Here is a 20371-nt window from a genome sequence, read left to right on the forward strand (position 1 = left end):
CATATCTAATTGTAATACCCCCCGTGCAGGGGTCCATAGAGCCGCCAAGTAGCGGATCTTGCTATGACCATGACTGCGATAGGGACGGCAGCCTCCCTACTAGCGTATGCACCGTTATCTGTTATGTAATTCTTGTGCACTATTGTTGGGCCCAGCGTAGTTCCGGCACAGAGCCAGGTTTTGTTACTGTTTCGGGGAAAGGGGACTCCTGGTCGAGATTAGTCTACTGGCTCCACGTGAACTGGAGCCCCACACTACACATGAGGACATGGCCAGAACAGTTACCACTCTAGGGTCTTACAACCTAACCACATGGAATGTACGTGGATTGGGGGCGATTCAGAAACCGCACCGTGTACATGCATATCTCCTCAGGCATAAGGTACATATAGCGTTCCTACAAGAATCCCATTTAACTGAGTTTGAAACACAAAAAACACTCAAAAAATGGAGGGGTCAGATTTACTCTAACTATTCGGCATTTGCCAGAGGTGCAACTATTTGGATACGCCACGGGGTCCCATTCCTTGAGCTGGAACGCCGAGTTGATGACCAAGGGGGATACATACTATTGAAGGGTACACTAGATGGTTCCCTGGTGGTCCTCTGTAGCGTTTATGCCCCTAACTTTGATCAGGACCGCTTCGTACATCAACTAGGAGTAGCATTAGTAGACTGGGATGGTATCACCTGGGTGCTGGGTGGAGACTGGAACGCCGTATCGGACACTACCCTGGATAGATCACTTCCCCCACTTCATGGCACGAACGCTAGCAAAGTGGCCGATCTGTTCACCACATGGGATGACGGATGGGCGCTGTCTGACACATGGCGATGCCTACATCCTACACACACAGAATATTCATTTTATTCTCCAGTACATAGTCTCCATACCAGAATCGACAGATTCCTCTGCTCTAGATCCAGTATCACTCAGTTCTGCCAGTCCACATACCTAGCAAAAACCTTCTCAGATCATAACCCCCTAGAGCTCACACTTAACTGGGGTAATGTACCCACCCCGGTGCCCACCTGGAAGTTGCACCGGCCATTGCTACAAGATGCCCCATTTCGTACAGCCCTTTCCAACACTACAACTAACTATTTAGCTGAAAATTGGAACACAGCCTCCTCCAACTTAATCGAATGGGACGCCCTGAAAGTGGTGATACAGGGGGCATCAATAGGACAGTTGGTAGGGGCTCGACAGGGCACGCACCAACATTTACTGAGAGTCGAACAACAAATGGACACACTCGAACAAGTGGCTGTGACCGACACTGAAAAAAAAGAGGCATTGCAGTCTGCCTGTATAGAGCACGCTGATACACTAGAGACACTGCGGACAATAAAGCATTCCTACAACGTAAACACACAGAAGCTGACAGGCCTGGTACACTGCTTGCCCGCATAGTTCGGGATAGACCTTATCCGCCGATCATAACTAGAATCTGTATGCCTGCAGGACATATAGCCCATACCCAGCCTGAAATAAACACAGCCTTTTATGACCAACTTAGTGCACTTTTCCCACCACCTCCTCCTGCGGATGTCCCCTCTATAGCAGAGTTTTTACAGGATCTCCCCTTTCCGGTAATCCCTGAGGACGTACAAAAGGCCCCATAACCTAACAAGAAATCCGAGCTGCAATTAAGGGTCTGAATCGTAACAAAGCACCAGGGATTGATGGGTTACCAATTGAATTCTACCATACATACTTAGAGACCTTGGTACCCACACTGGAGTCCGTATATAAAGTTGCCTTTGAGACTGGTCATCTACCACATTCCACCATGCAAGCACTGGTCAGGTCAATACCCAAACCAGGACGTGATGGCTTAGAACTGTCTAATTATAGACCCCTTTCCCTACTAGCGACTGAATAAAATTTTTTAAGTAAGGCACTTGCCAATCGTATACAGCCATACCTTAATACACTCGTACACAGTGACCAATGCGGTTTCCTGCCGAACCGTAGCACATCCCTTAATACCAGACGGCTACACTACGTCATGAAGGCCACTCTACAGGTTTACCAGTCTGCGGGATGCATAGCGCTAGACCCTAGGCAGGCCTTTGATTCCCTCTCCTGGGACTTTATATTTGCAGCACTACAACGCTTTGGATTTCCGGACACATATCTCAAATGGGTACGCTTATTATACACATCCCCCACAGCCAGAGCACGCACAGGCCGTTACATCTCAGACCAATATACGATCCATAGGGGTACAAGACAGGGATGCCCGCTATCCTCCCTGCTATTTGTTCTTGCGCTGGAGTCCCTAGCTATAGCACTTCGAAGATCGGCGGACCAGCTTGGTATCCCCATTGATGGTGCGAACCACCTAATTTCCATTTACGCAGATGACATTCTCTTGTATCTATGGGATCTGACAACTAACAATACTCCTCTTCCCGATGTGTTTGCCAATTTTGAATGTCTCTCTGGTTTAGCTATAAACCGGGGAAAATCTACAGCCCTCTTCTTTCAGGAAACACCATACCCACACAACCTGTGGCGTGGCGACTACACCCTACTGGTGGCCCCCATTACCTTTAAATATTTAGGCATTCAAGTCTACAGAACGCAGACGGATCAAATTGAAAGCAACATATAGTGCGGGCTATAACGGCCCTTCGTGCCAGTGTGGTCTTTTGGTCCTCTCTGCCGCTATCGTTGATGGGGCAAATCGTCATCTCGAAAATGTTGATGCTCCCTCGCCTATTATACTATTTCGTGAACTTGCCCGTTGTTATTCCACAGTCCATTTTCAACACACTGACTACTATATTGGTGAACCTTATTTGGGGCACGGGCCGCAGACGAATGAGTCTGCGGAAACTCCAACTGGAGACCCAAAGTGGCGGCCTAGGAGTTCCGGACTTCAGGGCCTACTACTACGCCATTCAGCTCCAGTGGTTATCTTACTGGACCGCGGGGAGAAATTTACAGGAAATTGAGTATACACCTCGAGAGTTAGACCGGGGCGAGCTGCACTCACTACTATTGCCTAAAGCCAAGATTCCCATGGATAGCCCCCCTACTGAAGACTGCACTACAATGCTGGAAGAAGGCATTATCATACAGCGCCCCGGCGACCCCTTACGCAACGAACATACCCATCTTGGGCATTCCCACACCACAATGCAGGCTCACGAGGGTCAGGATACAGGACTGGATAGACGCGGGGGTGGAGGACATTGGATCGTTCTTCGGGGATGGTATCATGCTTGATCATGACTCCTTCCTTCAGGCTACGGGCGCATCCCCACGCCTCTACTTACTACACGCCGCAGTGTCCCATTACATTAGGAACACTTGGGCCCCACAGCGTAGTGAACCCTCACAACATAGCCTGGTATACTACATGGAAAATGGGGGGTACCTGGTCCGTTGGTTATACACAGGTATCCGGACACATGCAGCAATTACACTCACATCTCTTAGAGCGCACTGGTCCGAGGACTCTAATATTGAAATCACTGACAAGGCTTGGAAATGCATGCTAGAACACCCCAAAAAAGTCTCACGTAACGCGAAACTGAAGTTCATCCAGACGATGGTCTTCATAGATCATACCTCACCCCTAAGATGATTCATCGTATGTTCCCAGACTCTTCCCACTGCTGCCCCCGCTGTAAAGGAGATGAGGCGGACTTCCTTCGTATGCTATGGTCCTGCCCCTGAGACTACTGGGTGGGAGTTCGTCACTCTCTGAGCGAAGTCACGCAAATCCCAGTTTCTGACGACGCTCCGAACTGTCTCATGGGTCTACGTAGACGCACTAAGGTGCAGAAAGTGCAATTGAGGTTTTTAGACTTGGCCCTCATTTTAGCAGTAAGAGCCCTCACCATGAGGTGGAAGTCCCCCAGATGTCCTGCGGTATCCACTTGGCAAGCCAACATGCTTCAGTGGGGAAAGGCAGAGGTTGCAGCTCTTCGCAAAGAAGAGAGGGGACTGAGAAAGCAACCCATCTTGATGGACTGGGAGGTTATGCTACTCGCACTAGAATCACTTGACTTATTACCCCCACAGGGTACCCCAACCCCATAACACACAATGTCGGTCTGCGACCCTTTATCTTAGGTACCGAGCCCCAGACTCATGCACTATAACCCAAGGGCACTATAGTGTTACACCTCTAACATACTACTTTGATTATTATGGAAGCTAAATTAAGACTGACCAGGAGTCAGGAGTGGGCGGGTTAGGGAGGGAGGGAACACGGTTGAACACGTTTCTCTTGTTAATTAGAAATATAAAGGCTTTATACTGACAAGTTTTGTGCTGGGACTACAGTGTTTTAGTGCCAACGATTTCATCGGAGATCGTTGTTCTTTGTTTTTTATTTGTATTGCATTGAGCAACATATACGGAATTTGCATGTAACATATATGCTGTACCTATCATAAATACAAACAACTGCCTCTGTATGATACTCATTGCAGTGGACGGAATGTCAAAGTCATCAATAAAGTGTATTTAAAAAAAAAAAAACATCATCACCCTGCTTAAGCCACACACTAGTGTGATATACTTTAAATGATGGCCACTCCATGATCATTATAAAAAGCATCTATTATATCCATACATAAGAATAGAATGCTTTGATACTATGCATGAGCTGCAGACGCATCTATGTTCCAAAGTAGTCTTGTCTGTTGTTGATTTAATGGGTTCTAGAACACCATTATTATGTCTCGATATGGTGCAGCAGAAGAAGAAACAAGGCTCAAGAGAAATATTTAAAATTTGAGAGATAGTATTAGTAGACTTTCCTTTTCATTTTGACTATGCACTTCTGTTGAGAATTAATATTATTTTATACCTCTAATATCTTATGGGTGTGTGTTTACAGGCCTCAAAGAAAAAGGTTTACATGTTGTACAATGTGCAGCCTGATCGATCAGTGACCGGCGGAGCCTGGTACAGTGACCAAGACTTTGAATCTGAATTTGTGGAGGTGTTAAACCAACAATGCTTTAAATTCCTACAGACCAAGGTATTGTATTATACTCCTAAATGTGTTCTTTCATATGATATATGAAGTCAGTGGATGTCTGACAGCTTTTCAGAAAGGAGCCATCCACATAGACAACTTGAAGAATGTGTTGTTGCCTAAAATTGTAGGGGAGTCTTAAGCCAGACCTGATAGTCCTCAGATCTGCAGGTGAGCTGAACCATCTGATAGAGGCTTCTAGCTGCAGATTTCTTTCCTTAGAATATTCCCCAGGCGTCATACTGGATTCAGAAAATCTTGAGCAGTACCTCTGTGCGTTGGTAGGTGGTGTTGAATGGCTTGGTGTTGTATGAGTCGGATGTGACGTGTTCTGCTTATAGGCTCCATCCCAGCATGATGACATCAGTTTCTGTCTTACGTGCCAACAGTGCAGATCTGAAAGAGCTACCTCCGTCCCTTTATAACCATATTTTGTAGACCTTTTATAGACGTTTTGAGGCTTTTGCTACCTGTGTACTTTAGTGATATCCTCTAAGAAACCAGTGGGTTTTAAACCCTGTGGGCCTGTCACATGCAAGTGTCTGTTCCTCCATCTGATTTGCTTATGGTGCCTGAAGCCAGACCGTGACTCCAGGAACTGACCTGACTGCGCACCATGAATCCAAAGGAGATTCGGGAGTGGAAGACAAAGCTACTGGTGGCCCAACATCGAAACCTCTACACCTCTGAGGTCTGGTCACATGGGTAAGTCCCACAAACATAAGAAATCCAAGATGTTGAAGCACTGTACTACTTTCCTGCGCCTGTCCAAGTCATCAGACGTTGCCACAAGTTGAGGCCTGGCTCCCACAATCCACCTTGGGACCTGAGCCTGCTTCTGCTCAGCGCCCCCCTGCATTTTCTGTAGCTGGAGCGTCCTTCACCCAACTCAGGCCATGCACCTACTATTTTGGCTGCTTGGCCATTTGGAATGCCTTCGAGCTCCCATGGGTCTTGGAAGTGCTCTGACTCGTGCAAAGGGCGAACCGCAGCCTGAAATCTAGTCAGGCTCTCTGGATCTGGACTGACTGCAGTCGCCAATCCACGACCTTCACTTGGGTACAGCCCCATCACGATTTTCCGATGCTGAGCCTATAGTCCTTTATGACTCCGATACAGGGCTGAACCGGCGTTGCTCGACGTCGACACCAGCTCCAACCGGAACCCTGTGATAATCTGCGTCAAAAAATTGTGCCTCCTTCCTTTGACAGGCCCTGTGGGAATTTTTACTGCTGTGGATCTAAGTATCCTTATGGCTGCCGTGATCTCCATGAAGACACTTTAATCTAGTTAGATGATGACTACTGATAGGAACTAGGTGACGCCAGTGGCATGGACACTTCACCAGACACTGGCCTGATCTCCTCTAGTTTGGCTGCGTGGGAGGGGGCATCCTTTGCTATGGTGGTGAGGAGGGTGGCAGAGGTCACCGACCTCCAGCTACCCTTGTGGAAGTCCAGACTGGCGTCTTGATGGACACACACAGAACTCTTACTGCCCTTCAATGAAGCCCTCTCTGGTGTCTTGCTCAGGGCCTGGGCCGGAATCTGCACGGGCACCCTGTGCACAGGGCGATTGCACATCACCACTGTCCACTCCTTGTGACTAACCTTTCCTAACCCAACCCCTTTGAACCCAGTGGAGCAGGACTTAACTTCCAAAGTGAATTCCATTCTCTACCACTCCACTGGATAGGGGATCCAAGAGGCTGGATACATTTGGAAAGAGGGTTTTCTCTTCTCCCAGCTTTGCATTGTAGTCGGTAAACCTTGCATCATCTTGGGCCAATATAGCCATATTATGTGGGACTCTGTTGCACAGGTGCTGCCTATGGTCTCAGGGAGGTCTGAACCAGGCTATTGCTGATTGCAGGGACGCAGTAAAGTTCAGCATCAGATGTGGGCTGGACATGCGAGACATACTGGGCTGGGCCATTGCTTCGTCGTGAAATTCTCCCACCACTTCTGGCTGAGATCAACTGACTTTTCAGGGGGTGTCGCTGCATCCCTTCAGGCCATGCCTTGCGATGGCACTTGCTTGTTCATCGACAAAACAGATTCACTACTTGAGCACTTCAGGGAGAGTAGGATCTCCGCTCAGGACGTAGGCTCCCCATAACCCCACACAGTTACTTAGCCTGTACCGTTTTAATGGAAGGAGCAATCAGCTGAGGCCATTCCAGCAAAGCTGCCACAACCAACAGGTTCCTCAGTATTTTCATGGCCACAGAAGCAGCTCCCACAGCTCCTGTGGGAGCCAAGGCCAGAGATCTGCCCAGTCCACAGCCTCCAAACATCTTAGTGTACCCTCATAAAGGCACAGTCAACCTGTTGAGGCATGATCAGGCATCACCTGGCCCCATTGGCAGGCTAAAACTTGGACAAGTGGGCACCCCAAATTGTCCAGCGGAGTTACGCCGTCCCACTCCTAGAAACTGCCCCATCCATTCCTACGAGCAGCTGATGGAAGACTACCTCTCCATGCTTTGCCAGGAAGGTCAAAGAAGCCATTGAGATCGTGCTGGAATTAGAAGTAGGTTGTGGTTGCTATTCCTGCTACTTTCTTGTGCCAAATAAGCACCAAGGCCTCTGCCCTAACCTAGATCTGCATCCTCTCAATGCCTTTCTGAAGAAGGAGACATTTAAGATGCTCACTGTGACCCAGGTCATGTCTTCCCTTGACTCTGAAGACTGGAAGGTAGCATCGGAGCTGCAGGATGCCTATTTTCATATCCTCTTCCTGTAGGCCCATCAGTGTAACCTACGATTCACAGTGGCACAGCAAAGTGGAACACTTGTGCCCCTCAGGTGGTCACTAATGTGATGATGGTTTATCAGGCGGATTGGAGGACAGAAGCTCATGCTCAGAAGTTCTGGACACCATATTCTCGTTCCCAATCCAGGAGGACTTGGGCCTGGTCGGTTCTGATCTTTTTCAGAACTCGGCGGGGGGGATGCTCTGCATCAAAGAATATAGGAGTCCCATATTCTAGGAGGGAGAGGCTTAAAGGGAAATGGTTCGGTGAGCATTTAGAGTCCAATGTGAATTCATTTGATAATGCAGCTAAGGGGCCACCTTCCTCAGGATACTAGGACACCACAACTAGTGAGCTCTGAGGACTTAACGCACACAATTCAGAGGTTTCTACAAGTTAAGGTGTTGAGAGGTTAGCCACCTGTAGAATTTAAAGTCTGGTGTGGGTCTGGCCCTCCTGTGCTACTTTTGACACCCTGGTCCAGTAAATATAACGTTTCCTTCCTTTGTTAATGCGTCCACATTTTCTCCATTAGGGCTACCACCTAAATGTTTTCTTCCTTTGTGACGGAATCCACATCTTCATTTGTATTAAGCTATCATATTTTGTTTCTAAGAGACCTGTTCCAATAGTAGTAAAATGTAAGACTGCCTCTTGGAATACTTCATGTTTATTCTACAAGTACTGCTCTCTCTACAGTGTAATTTGACCAATGCTCTCTCCATCTATTCACTTGCTTTCTTGTCAGTCTTTCCAAATGTTGAGAATAGAGGCAGCCATGAGAATAAAACCAAAAACTATATGTTATGGTTTCTTTTATTGACAACAGCTCATCTATCATCTGTGCAATTAAACGAGAGGTAGACGGTTGTAGAGGAACAAGGGCGGGTATGTAGGCAAATGTTTATGGTGCATCTTCATATACTTGGCGTCCATTGAGGGGAACAATCAAGAGTCCCCAGACTTCGCTGCTTACCACCATGAAGTCTAACTCTTATTCTCTCTCACACACACGCTCCCACTCTCTCTAACCATGAATACAGAAAACTAAGAAATGGGAGTACAGAATGTTGTCATATTTCGTTCCTTTTTCTTCTCTTACAGGCAGAAGCTGCTCGAGAAAGTAAACAGAATCCAATGATTCAGAGAAACAGCTCTTTTGCGTCCTCCCATGAAGTATGGAAGTTCATCTGTGAACTTGGCATCAGCAAGGTGAGAGTGTAGCTGCAGCTTCTGTCATAGCATTTCTGGTATGCCTGTATATAGAAGATAATATGCTGTGGCGGGGATGGTATATCGTGCTTTTTGAGCATTGCTCTGAACAGAAATTCCTCAGTCACTACGTAATGAACTAATAATGTCTCCTTTGGTAACAGTCCGGCACACCAACTGTTTTTTGAAAGAAGAATCCCAAATGGAATTTATATCCACTGTGCTATAAGATACACACTGTATACAAATACACAAATAAGATAGCTCTAGGGCAGTGGTTCCTAACCTGCAGTCTGTGATGCCTACTCTGGGTGTGTGACTGTTTACACAAATAATATTATCCACTTAGCCCTCAGGGATCTTCAGCGCTGGTGCATCCACCGCCTGAGGTCCCAACGTGAGCACCGGACCTCCCAGAGTTTGCAACACCAGGTTCAAATTCAGTGGTGCTCCTCAAAGTCGTATATTCCAACTTTTCGAAGGCCTCTATGCCGACTGTCGTCTTTTTGGCACCTGGATTTCCGTACCGACTTCAGATGTTTATGTCCGATGTTTCCACCAATGCCTCATTCTTTTGATCCAGCACTCAAGTATACAGTGCCTCAACAATCGACGCCATGGACTGCACATCCTCCACCAGCGTTGCCACTCTGACAGAATCAGCACTGACGCCACTTTATTTTGAACAAGTGCCCAGATATACGGCACCTCAATAACTGACGCTGCAGAAAGCACCTCCACTGGATACGGCGCCACCAACGTCACAGTCCTTCGCCCCCCAGATTACATTCTGTAGGGATACACAGCAACTTCTAGAGGAGGAAGAATGTAGAAACCACCTACATGATATTTTTGGTATGTATTCTGACCTCCTAATATACAAAGATCCTAAGCAGGAATGCCTGAAGTAGTTCCCTTAAATAAAATGATGATAAAGGCTGCAGAGGTCTTAGATTTCCAGTTACCCACTACGTAGACCAAGAAAAATGTGCTCACTGAGGTGCTCCCGCCTTCTGAGAACCCCTTCTTCCCTTTACAGAGTCTTTTAGAACTTCATGTTAGCCGCATGGGGGATATCCTCTTCCACCCAGTAATTAATCATCTTGTAGGTTACTGCTGTTGCAGAGTACCAGGTGATCAGGTGTTCTTTCAGTCCATCCATCAGCAGAGAGACGGGTTGCTCAAGCCTGATGCTCTGCAGCAGCCTTCCCAACGGCCCCTCTGATACTAAGTAAAGCGCCTTGAGGCTTGGGGCCTAAAAGGCATTTTCTGCAGGCAGTATGGCCTTACATTCTAATAATGTGAACTGCCTTTTAGCTAGGCATACTCATGCCCTATTAGATATGGCCCAGATGATTTTGCCAAATGTCCCAAACAATATGAAGGGCCATTTTAAGGAGATCCGATTGCCAAAATGCCTCTGGTCATATTATCAAATCAGGCCTTGATTAGGCAGACTCCGTGCCCTGTGCCATGGATTCCTTGATTACTATTCAGAGTCATACTTGACTACACATCTAATTTTTCAGCAGATTTTCAGGCCAACTTGATGGGCCTTTCCTTTGATGAGAAGTGGCTCTTTGGTGAAAAGGCTGACTCTGCCTTAGAATGCTTTAAAGCCAGCAGAGCAGCTGGCTTCTCAAGAGGGTTTTCTTTTCGTCCCAAACAATATCAGCCACAACTCCCACAACAGCCTAATCTCCTCAAACCATACAGAGGATCAGGATCCAAAGTAGGTGGGCCAGAGACATCAGAAGTAAAAGGGCTTAACCGTCACAGTTGGATCCAGTAACCCCTACCTGCCCCATGGTCCTCTAAAAGGGGTTCTGACAGCAGGTAAGTAACTGTTTGATGGCATGTGTGACTGTAGAGACACATGATGGCAAGAGTATGCACAGCTAATGTTGGATCCGGACTTGTGCAAGTTGTTTTTCTTCGAAGAAGTCTTTCGAGTCACGAGGTGTAGTGACTTCTTTCAGTGGTAATGCACATGGGCATTGACTCTATTGTTATATTGTTTTTTTCTCCACCGTCTGGTTCAGACGTGTGTGCCTTTGCTCCGTTTCAACTCTGTTTCAGTTTGATTCTCTAGTTCTTTTCTATGTGTCCGATAAAATAACTCCATTCCACCAAAGCCTCTTCAGGGCCTACCTTCTCCATTATTACTAGTCCTCCCAAAAATGCTCCACTGGTAATAGAACGCACACACTTTCTGTTCTGGCTGCATTGCCACGTGCAGTACCCTCACGCAGGGCAACATTCAGAGTGCAACTTGTGCTTGCTCCCCTGGAGACCAACAAAGCAGTCTGCGCCGCCTGCAAGTCATTCTGCTCCAAAAACACCCTTCTGAATCATTTACTTTGTTGCCTCAAGATGTCCTACAGAGCCACTGTCGACACTCCCAACGTCTTTGGTGAGTAGCATGCCCAGGAGCAGCCATCGATCGACGAGGGGGGCCTTCTCTGTTAATGGAAGTTCGAGCTCCAGCTTGAAGAGAACTTTGAAGTAGAACACATTACTTCAGCTTAACAACCTGTGAATACGTCTTCCCCTGCACCTGTCCACCAGCTCAATCCTAACAAAAACATATGGCACTGCTGGACTTTGAGTCCCAAGTCCAAGGGTCACCACTGCTATCTAGCTATGGTCAGCACCTAACAAACGCTGCAGATGTTCCGCCTTCAGGCTTGGCACTGAAAGCGCATGGAAATCGAAGCCATCAACTTCGGCTTTTTCGTACCAAGACCACCAACAGGCATCGAGTCGATCTTCGCTACAGAGCCGGCAGCTGCTGACTGCACAGTCTACCTCTAAGCCGAAAGCTTTGGAGCTGAAGCAGTCACAGCTCAGTCCGAAATGCAGGTGAAACCAATCCTGCACAAGTCAAAGGAGAAATTGGACACGCTAGAAGAAAATTCATATCCATGCATATACTGAACGTATACTGGCTACAGCTTCTTCTCCACCTCCTAAAAGTAAGCTTACCTTTTGAAGAGGCTTTGGACATACCAGTCCCTCGGAAAAAGAAAACTATGGCCAAAGCTACCAGCACTCCACCCCTTTCACCTCCCATGCCAACTCCACCTTCACCCCTACCTCCCGCACTACCACACTCTCCTGCTACACCATACACTCCAGGAGAGCTACTAGATCATTCACCACATGGGTCTCCACAGTCAGATACTGGTGGTGTGGGAGGCCACAGGGAAATGACCTCTGAGACACCTACAACACTGATCCCCCTGCTGACACGGATCCTGATATTTATCCTGCGCGCCCTTCTCCTTCTGAAGATGCTACCTCTTACCATGAGGTTAAAGCAAGTGCTGCTGCTTTTCATAATGTGGAACTTCATAAAGAGCTTCTGGAGGGTGACCTTCTCTTTGCACACTTGCCAACACACACAGGGCTACCCATTACCTGCCTATGTTAAAAGGCATTCTTGGCCATACTTAAAGCCCCTATTAGGGCTAGGGTTGTAACGCCTAGGGTAAATAAACCATTAAAAGTTTAACCATACCTAGGAGCAATGCTAAACACACACACCGGATTAGCTTACCCCAATCCCATAAGAATTAAATCTTTCAGACAAACTGCCTCCATTTCAGATCAGTGAACAACTTACAGTGAGGTTGGTCATGTGTCTGCAAGGGATGATGGCTTCCTGCATTGTCATAGTTCCCCAGGCTAGATTACATATGAATCTGTTACAACAATGTCTAGCTCACCAGTGGTCACACAGTCACGGGTTCAGTTGACCAATCTAGTTTTGATAGACCACCCCACTCACCGTTCTCTACAATGGTGGAACACCACCAACCTATTGAAGGAGCGGCCATTTTATCAACCCTGTTCCCCACATCACTGTCACAAGAGACGCATCAAAGACAGAATGGTGGGGGGGCTCACCTACAAAACGTCACAGTGAAGGGCCTAAAGGGTGTCAAGCACCAGTCTCTCCACATTAACTACCTAGAGCTTCAAACTGTTCACCTAGCACTGAAAGCATTCCTCCTTCACATGTCCCTAGTCCGGACAGACAATATGACAGCCATGTATTGTCTCAAAAAGAGGGGGACAGTCTGCATAACTCACACCTGTCTTAGACCATTTGGAACTGGGCTCTACATCACCACATGCAACTGTTAGCGGAATACCTTCCGGGAACAGACAATGACTTTGCAGACCTGCTCAGCAGGATGCAGCAACAAGTCCACGAATGGAAACTCCACCCACAAGTCCTCTTACCTTACTTCCAAAAGTGTGGCTTGCCTCAAATAGATCATTCTGCCACAGCAGACAACGCATAATATCCAAACTTCGCCTCCAGGTTCCCACAACCGCTATCCATGGGCAATGCATTATGGATGAGTTGGTCAAAAATATTTGCCTACGCGTTTCCACCTCTTCCTCTCCTTCCATTTCTGGCTCGGAAGCTCAAGCAGACTTTTCTAACAGTGATCCTAGTAGCTCCCACTTGGGCTTGTCGGCCTTGGTTCACAACATTGCTGGATCTTTCAGTAGTCCCACATGAGAAGCTCCCCAACAGACCGGAACTTCTCACACAAAATCATGGACAAATCAAATTCCAAAACTCTCAACATAGCAATCTCGCTTCTGAGGTCATAGAATTTGGTTATCTCAACTTACCAGCAGGGCCGGCCTAAGGCATGTGCAAGCTGTGCACCTGCACAGGGCCGCCAAACCCCAGGGGCCGCCACGCCAATATATATCCTTAGATACATATTTGCGTGGCGGCCCCTGGCAGGGATTTGGCGGCCTCGGGCCCCCTACCTACACTTCCTGCTCAGGGCCTCCGTGAGCCTAGAGCCGGCCCTGCTACCAGCAAAATATATGGACATTCTTAAAGAAGCACGTAAACCTACCTCAAGGGCCTGCTATGCAGCAAATGGAAATGTTTTGGTTGCTACTGCCACTCAAAACAAATGTAAGCCTTTAACAGCCACAGTACAAAACATTATCTGTTATCTACTTCACTGATGGCCGGTCTGGTGGCTTACTGTACTAATGCGTCCACTGTAGATGCCTGTGTTCTACCTCATAGTCACAAGATTAAATCCTGGTGGGTCTACTAAGACATTCATTCTTCTGAGATTGATAAAATGAGTACCATTGAGTTTGGTAACAATAAACCTCTGTTATTCAGTGCCAAGATACCTTTGGTGAACATGTGCTTTGCAAATACTTATGTTACTTACAAAAGGCCGGTTTAGTGTATACTTCTTTACGCTTACATCTAACGGCTGTGGCTGCCTATCTTCCAAATAGACAATACCTTTCCCTCTTCAAAATTCCATAAATTAAAGCCTGCATGGAAGGACTTAAACGTGTTATTCCACCCAGAATTCCTCCTGCACCGTCATGGAACCTCAATATAGTACTCACAAGACCTCATTTTGTGCCTCTACACTCATGCTCCTTTCAATTCCTATCTTGAAAGATGGTTTTTTCAGTCACCAAAACTTCACTCAGATGCGTTAGTGAGCTCCAGGCATTAACCTTAGAAGAACCATTCTACCAAATACACAAAGACACATTGAATAAATCAATACGTTTATTTTGTGATTAACAAAAATCATTGCAATTAAAACATCTTAGAAAAAAGACATTATATAAAACATCATCACATTCCTGTAAATAGTAGTTACCTGTATAAAAAGACAAATCTGTAGTTACAAGCCATACCACAACTAAAAAACTCTTTGCGAGTTTCTATTTAAAACTGCCACACGGAGGATACTTCAACAACTTGTAGTTTCAATCATAGTTATACATAAAATCTAATTAGCTTTATAAATCACTAGCAGCCCGTCCCGACGTTGTCCGGGTATGAAATAGAATGTGTGTAATGTGTGTATTTGGCAAGGGCAATTTATTTTAAAATCTCACGGTAGACAACATTTTTTGTTTCATTAGAACAGGAACGGAGAAGGCCCAGCTGCAGCCCTGGCTGATGTTAGCAGGCGCGTGTAATTGGTGTAGTGATCCGCCGCCTGAGCCCGGCTACAGCCCTGGATGATGTTAGCAGGCGCGTGTAATGTCGTTGAATGAGAGAGTTATCAGCCACGGGTAAATCCGTTTAATGAGAGAGTTGAGTGACAGCGAGTAGGAGAGGCTGCAGTAATTGTCCCCGCAGACACGCTCATTTGCGTGTTTCCCCGCTTGAGGCCCAGATGCAGGCCTGTTTGATGTTAGCAAGCGCGTGTTCCCCCACTTGAGGCCCAGCTGCAGCCCTGGTTGATGTCATCAGGCGCGTGTAATTAGTGTACTGATCCGCCGCCTAAGCCCGGCTAGAGCCCTGGTTGATGGTAGCAGGCGCGTGTAATTTCGTTGAATGAGAGAGTTCAGTAACAGCGCGCAGGAGAGGCTGCAGTAACGTTACTTACCAGGCCTCCAGGTGAACGTGTTTGTCACGCCCCCAGCACACGGCCACAGCAGATGATCTTCTGATTAATGTACGACCCACATGGCATGAAGGACGGAACATAGCACCCGCCCCCAGCGTTTCTCACGGCCCCAGCGTGCCCCTTGATGCTGCGCAGCAACGTAATTGGCTCTTGTATGTACGACTCACATGGCATGAAGGGCAGACACACGCCCCCAGTGTTTGTCTTGCCCCCAGCACACGCCCACAGCCCACGATGTGATGGCCGTACCACACGCCCCCAGCGTTAGTAACGCCCCCAGCCCACGCCCACAGCACAACACAGACACGCTCACAAGGGACTACTTTGCTGCACGGTTCTTTTACCTTTTAAATGTATAGAGGAGTTGGCCTAATGGCTAAGGCGCTCGACCTCGGACCTGGGGATCTGGGTTCGAGTCTTGGTAACGACGCCAAACATCCTGTGATTCTGGGAAAATCACTTAATCTCCCCGTGCCTAACAAAAATGAATGTGTGTCCTCATGTAACGTAACTGGTGCTATGTAATGCGCTCTGATACCTGATTCAGTTTGGGTCAAGTTCGCGCTATATAAAACTCTGCAAAAAAAATATGGTGGCCGTCTGCATAGCCTATGTCCTTCTGCTGCAACTGCCCTTTCCAACGCTGTATTGGGTGTTGTGGTTGGTGCTGTGGTTACTGAGATTACCCGCCTCAAAGGTTTGGGCTCTCTCTTTATAATATTAGTATGGATTGTATAAATAAACTACAAAATTCATTAAGATATAGACAGGATTATTACATATTAAAATGCAGACATGCGGTAAACAGTGATTCCATTGTGCAAACAAGCTATAGAAGTGCATCAATATCTTCCATTGTTAAACCAAGGAATAAAGGAGCATCAGCATCTTCGTTGTTAAAATAGATTACCATAGCAGCATAGACACTATAAGTCTTTCAGGAGGCCATAATGTGCAAGTATTTATTTATTTATTTATAAGCAATTAAACAGAAACCATGTATTTTAAAATGTCTCTTAGGACCATTTGATTTGATTATTGTATACCTTAAACAGTCAATGCCAGACATTTTTCAGCAGCACCAGCAAAAAAAGTTATCAATTGACATAACTACAGAATCAACTCGCCAGATAGACCTAAAATGAGAGCCTAACAAGCCGATCTTACCTCAAGCTTCAAAAGTAATGGTTTTAAAAATATGCGCGGTAATTTAAGCAAATTGGGACACACACATATTATATGCAATAGAGATTCATGTGGCCACCCACAAAGTCTACAGTTGGTACTATGCCTTTGCTGGATCTCCACAGATGGATAGTAAAATGCTAAGACCAAACGTCCTTCACCTGTTCCTCCCAGAGCACACTCTACTCGCAAAAAGGGAGCAACCATGGACTTTTTAGGAAATATTCTCAACGCGGATATATGTAAAGCAGTTACATGATTCACACAATACACTTTCACCAAACATTTTAGTGTGGATGTTTTAGCAAGTGGACAAGCCAATGTAGGACAGACCTTATTATGCAACCTATTTCAAACTACTGCAACACCCACATGTTAGCCACTGCTTATGAGGAGGGACTGCTTTACAGTCTATGCAGAGCATGTGTATCTACAGGCACATGCCATCGAACTGAATGTTACTTGCCCTGTAAGCATCTATTCGAGGCATGCAGTGCTGTAGATTCGCAAGCGCCTACCCTCTTCCCCGGATTCCTGTGGACGTTGCATTTCCAAAAATTGACTAGTTTTCACTATTTATACATTTAAGATTGTCATCACAAAGCGTACACATTCTTCACACTCCTTTCTCCCCCGCCTGCGGGAGAGCATCTTACAGTGGAGTCGATGCCCATGCGCATTACTACAGAGAGGATTATTTTTACTATTATTTATTGTTTGATTATTTAAAATCATGACAATTGGAATAAAAAACAAGCAAGAAAACACTGTTCATCTTAAATGCATAAAAAAGATACAAATATTAACAATAGATGCAGTGATACAAAATATTTAAAAAATGAGCAGGAAACAGCTAAAATATGTTAAAACATAATAACCTTGTTAATGAGTATGCGACCCACCCCTAACTATCAATAAGACAAGCAAAGGGCCATCGATAAGTGTTTCAAGTGATGATGGAGCACACGAGAATCCCAGTCTGTTCATGGATGTACAAATTACGTCAATGGATCTTCTAAACCTGCTGATGTAAGTTTTTTGGCAGTTTTAATGACGAATTTCGTGAACCTGACGTTAAGCATCATGTTATTGGGATTCATTGCTGCTATAATGCTTGCCGGCATGATCTGACTCCATGTGTGATCCATTCGCTCTGCAACAAACGCCTTCTGTTATTAAGAAATGCGAGGCAAACACACCCTACATACTCAATTGATTCTGAGTGATGACCGCAGCCCCTACATTTGATATCATTTAAACGGCACCAAGTTGGCTAATGTTTTAAAAAGGGCCATTCACCAATCCTCAGGACCATAAATATTTTCTTCCAGACGGCTGCATAAGTGCTTGAAAGATAGGGGGCCTCTGGTCTGGGTTTGAGCTCCGTGATTATGGACCAGGCATGCTTTTTTTTAGACAGTTGTGCCCTGTCCTAATAAAAAGACCAGAGTCGAACACTTTTTTAATAGGCAGTTTTAATGCCTGCTGAGGCGGGTTGGTACACCAGTAATCCGTGACTTTAAGCAATTGCAGGGAGTGTTCAAGGTAAGGTCAATGTTTTTGACTAGATTAGCCAGCTGGTATTTCTTGCCACAACTTGGCCCCCAGGCTTCCTTCCCTTCAATTGCGCAATCTATGACACAACTTGATAAATGCGCCTGCTCCGACACCCTCGTGGTTAAAAATGCCAAACTTGAGCCTGATCTGAACCCGTGATGCTGATTTCGGCAGGTGCTAGGCTCGTTTAAAAATTCTAGTTATTGTTTTGTTCAGCATTAAACAATTGCTCCCCAGCATAATATCTTGACCATAGGTTAGATGGTTTATAACCTTTGCCTTCATGACTGTCGGTTGGGGAGATAAGCTAGGGCCAAGTAGCTGTCTCGAGAGTTTCATCGATACTGCTTCGAGGGACAGTGCTTTTGCTTTTACCATTTCTTTCTGTTTTCGAAAGGAGCCCTTGGAATCCATTTAAATGCCCAAATATTTGTATGATGTCACAGTTTCTACGAGAGGAAAAGTCACTACACCTCGTGACTCTAAATAGTTCTTGGAAGAAAACAACTTTCACAACTCCGGACCCTACACTAGATGGCAGGCATATGCAATGAATGTGAAATCTGAAAGAGACACGTTAGTGATAGATTCCTTACCTTAGAATATCCCCAGGCCTCAGACTAGATCCAGAATTTTTTTGCGTAGCAGTACCCTTGCGCGTCGGTAGGCGTCGTCTGCGGCTCCGCGTCCGTCGTCGGCGTCGTGGGCGCCGTGATGACGTCGTCGGAGTACTTAGACGCCGCCTCCGCGTGCTGACGTCAGTTCTTCTTTTTTCCGCGCCAGCAGCGCAGATCCGGAAAAAGTGGTACCTTAGTCATTTTTTTACTATAACTTTTTACGATCCTTTTTGATCTTTCCTTCGAGTCTTCGACTCCGAACGGTGCCGGTAGGGATGCCAGGTTTTAAGCCTTGTAAGGATTGCGACCGACTGATGTCGGTCACGGACCCTCATCGTCGGTGTCTCCACTGTCTCGGTGTCGATCATGACGACAAGACCTGCTCCGACTGCCGGGCCCTGACCTCGAAAGCTAGACGGGAGCGGTCCCGCAAGCGACTCGAGCTCTGGCAGTTGGCCCCGCGCCGTGAGAGGTGCCGGTCCGGACAGAGGTCGAGGGACTGGTCGCGGGAGCGGAGCCACCATAGCTCCGGGAGTCTACATCACTCCGGGAGTCTACATCACTCCGGGAGTCTACATCACTCCTCAGGGTCGAAGTCGTCAGGTAAGCACAAGAAGTCGAAGAGACGTCATCGCTCTTCCGACTCCCCCCGACGCTCGCACGACGCGGTCGGGGGTTCGGGTGACACCGCCCACGCGGCTCCGTCGGAGTCGAGTGCGTCACGTCCGGCGCCACACCCTCCGGTCCCTGGGCCACGCGCGACGCCGGAGGAGATCAAGCGGTTCCTCGTGGCCATGAGGTCCCTCACCCCTCCGACGGGCTCCGCGGCGCCTTCGGGCCCAGCGGACCTGTCTGGGGGCCCTAGCGGGTCGGGGGCTTTGGCCCCGACGCTGTCGGATGCTTCGACGCCGCCGGCGCCTTTGGGCACGGCGCCGCAGGGCCCCACTGGATCCGCTTCTGGATCCGGGTCGTCGCCGGTTGACTTGACGACCTCACCGGCGCCAGTCCCTCAGGTGTCACCTCCGGCGCCGTCTTCGGGCGGCGCCGTCCCCGATACCTCCCTTGCTCCGGTAGCGGCGCCGCTGGGCGCCGCTCTCGACGCCGTTTGGAGAATTAATCTTCCATGAGGCGGCCCCATCATTTGACACCCCTGAGTACCAGGAGATGGGTGATGAGTATTGGGAGGGGTCTGAGGACCCAGGAGGACTGGACAGGTGAACTTAGGGAAGCCAGTGGTCTGGACACCTCGCCAGACACTGGTTTGGTCTCACCTACTACCGTCGCTACGGAGGAGGGGGCAACCTACAGTGTGGTGCTGACGCGGGCGGCCAAAGCCTTGGGCCTTGAACTCCCCGTCGCGGCCGTGAGGACTAACCTCCTCACTGAGGTCCTTAAACCGCAGTCAAGCTCGGCTGAGCCTCTGCTGCCGTTTAATGAGGCCTTGACCGACGTTCTTTTGGGCACTTGGTCCAGGCCCGCTACAGGTTCGCCTGTAGATAGGAACGTGGCCAGACGCCACCGCCCGGCCCCGGGCGACCCTTGTTTCCTGTCCACCCACCCCACCCCTGAGAGCCTGGTGATCCAGGCCTCCAATTCCCAGACCGCATTCCCGTC

At 47.5% G+C, this 20371-nt stretch overlaps 1 protein-coding gene across 1 annotated transcript in view; it reads left to right on the forward strand.

Moving 5' to 3' along the window:
• Nucleotides 1-20371, forward strand: part of POLR3F (RNA polymerase III subunit F) — a 167569-nt gene that overhangs the window by 89397 nt on the left and 57801 nt on the right. The window contains exons 6-7 of the mRNA XM_078648956.1: nucleotides 4863-5006; nucleotides 8863-8970. Of these exons, the coding sequence (XP_078505082.1) occupies nucleotides 4863-5006; nucleotides 8863-8970 (252 nt within the window). The remainder of the gene's footprint in view (nucleotides 1-4862; nucleotides 5007-8862; nucleotides 8971-20371) is intronic.

Source organism: Lissotriton helveticus, chromosome 6 (genome assembly GCF_964261635.1).
Source record: "Lissotriton helveticus chromosome 6, aLisHel1.1, whole genome shotgun sequence".
NCBI lineage: Eukaryota > Metazoa > Chordata > Amphibia > Caudata > Salamandridae > Lissotriton > Lissotriton helveticus.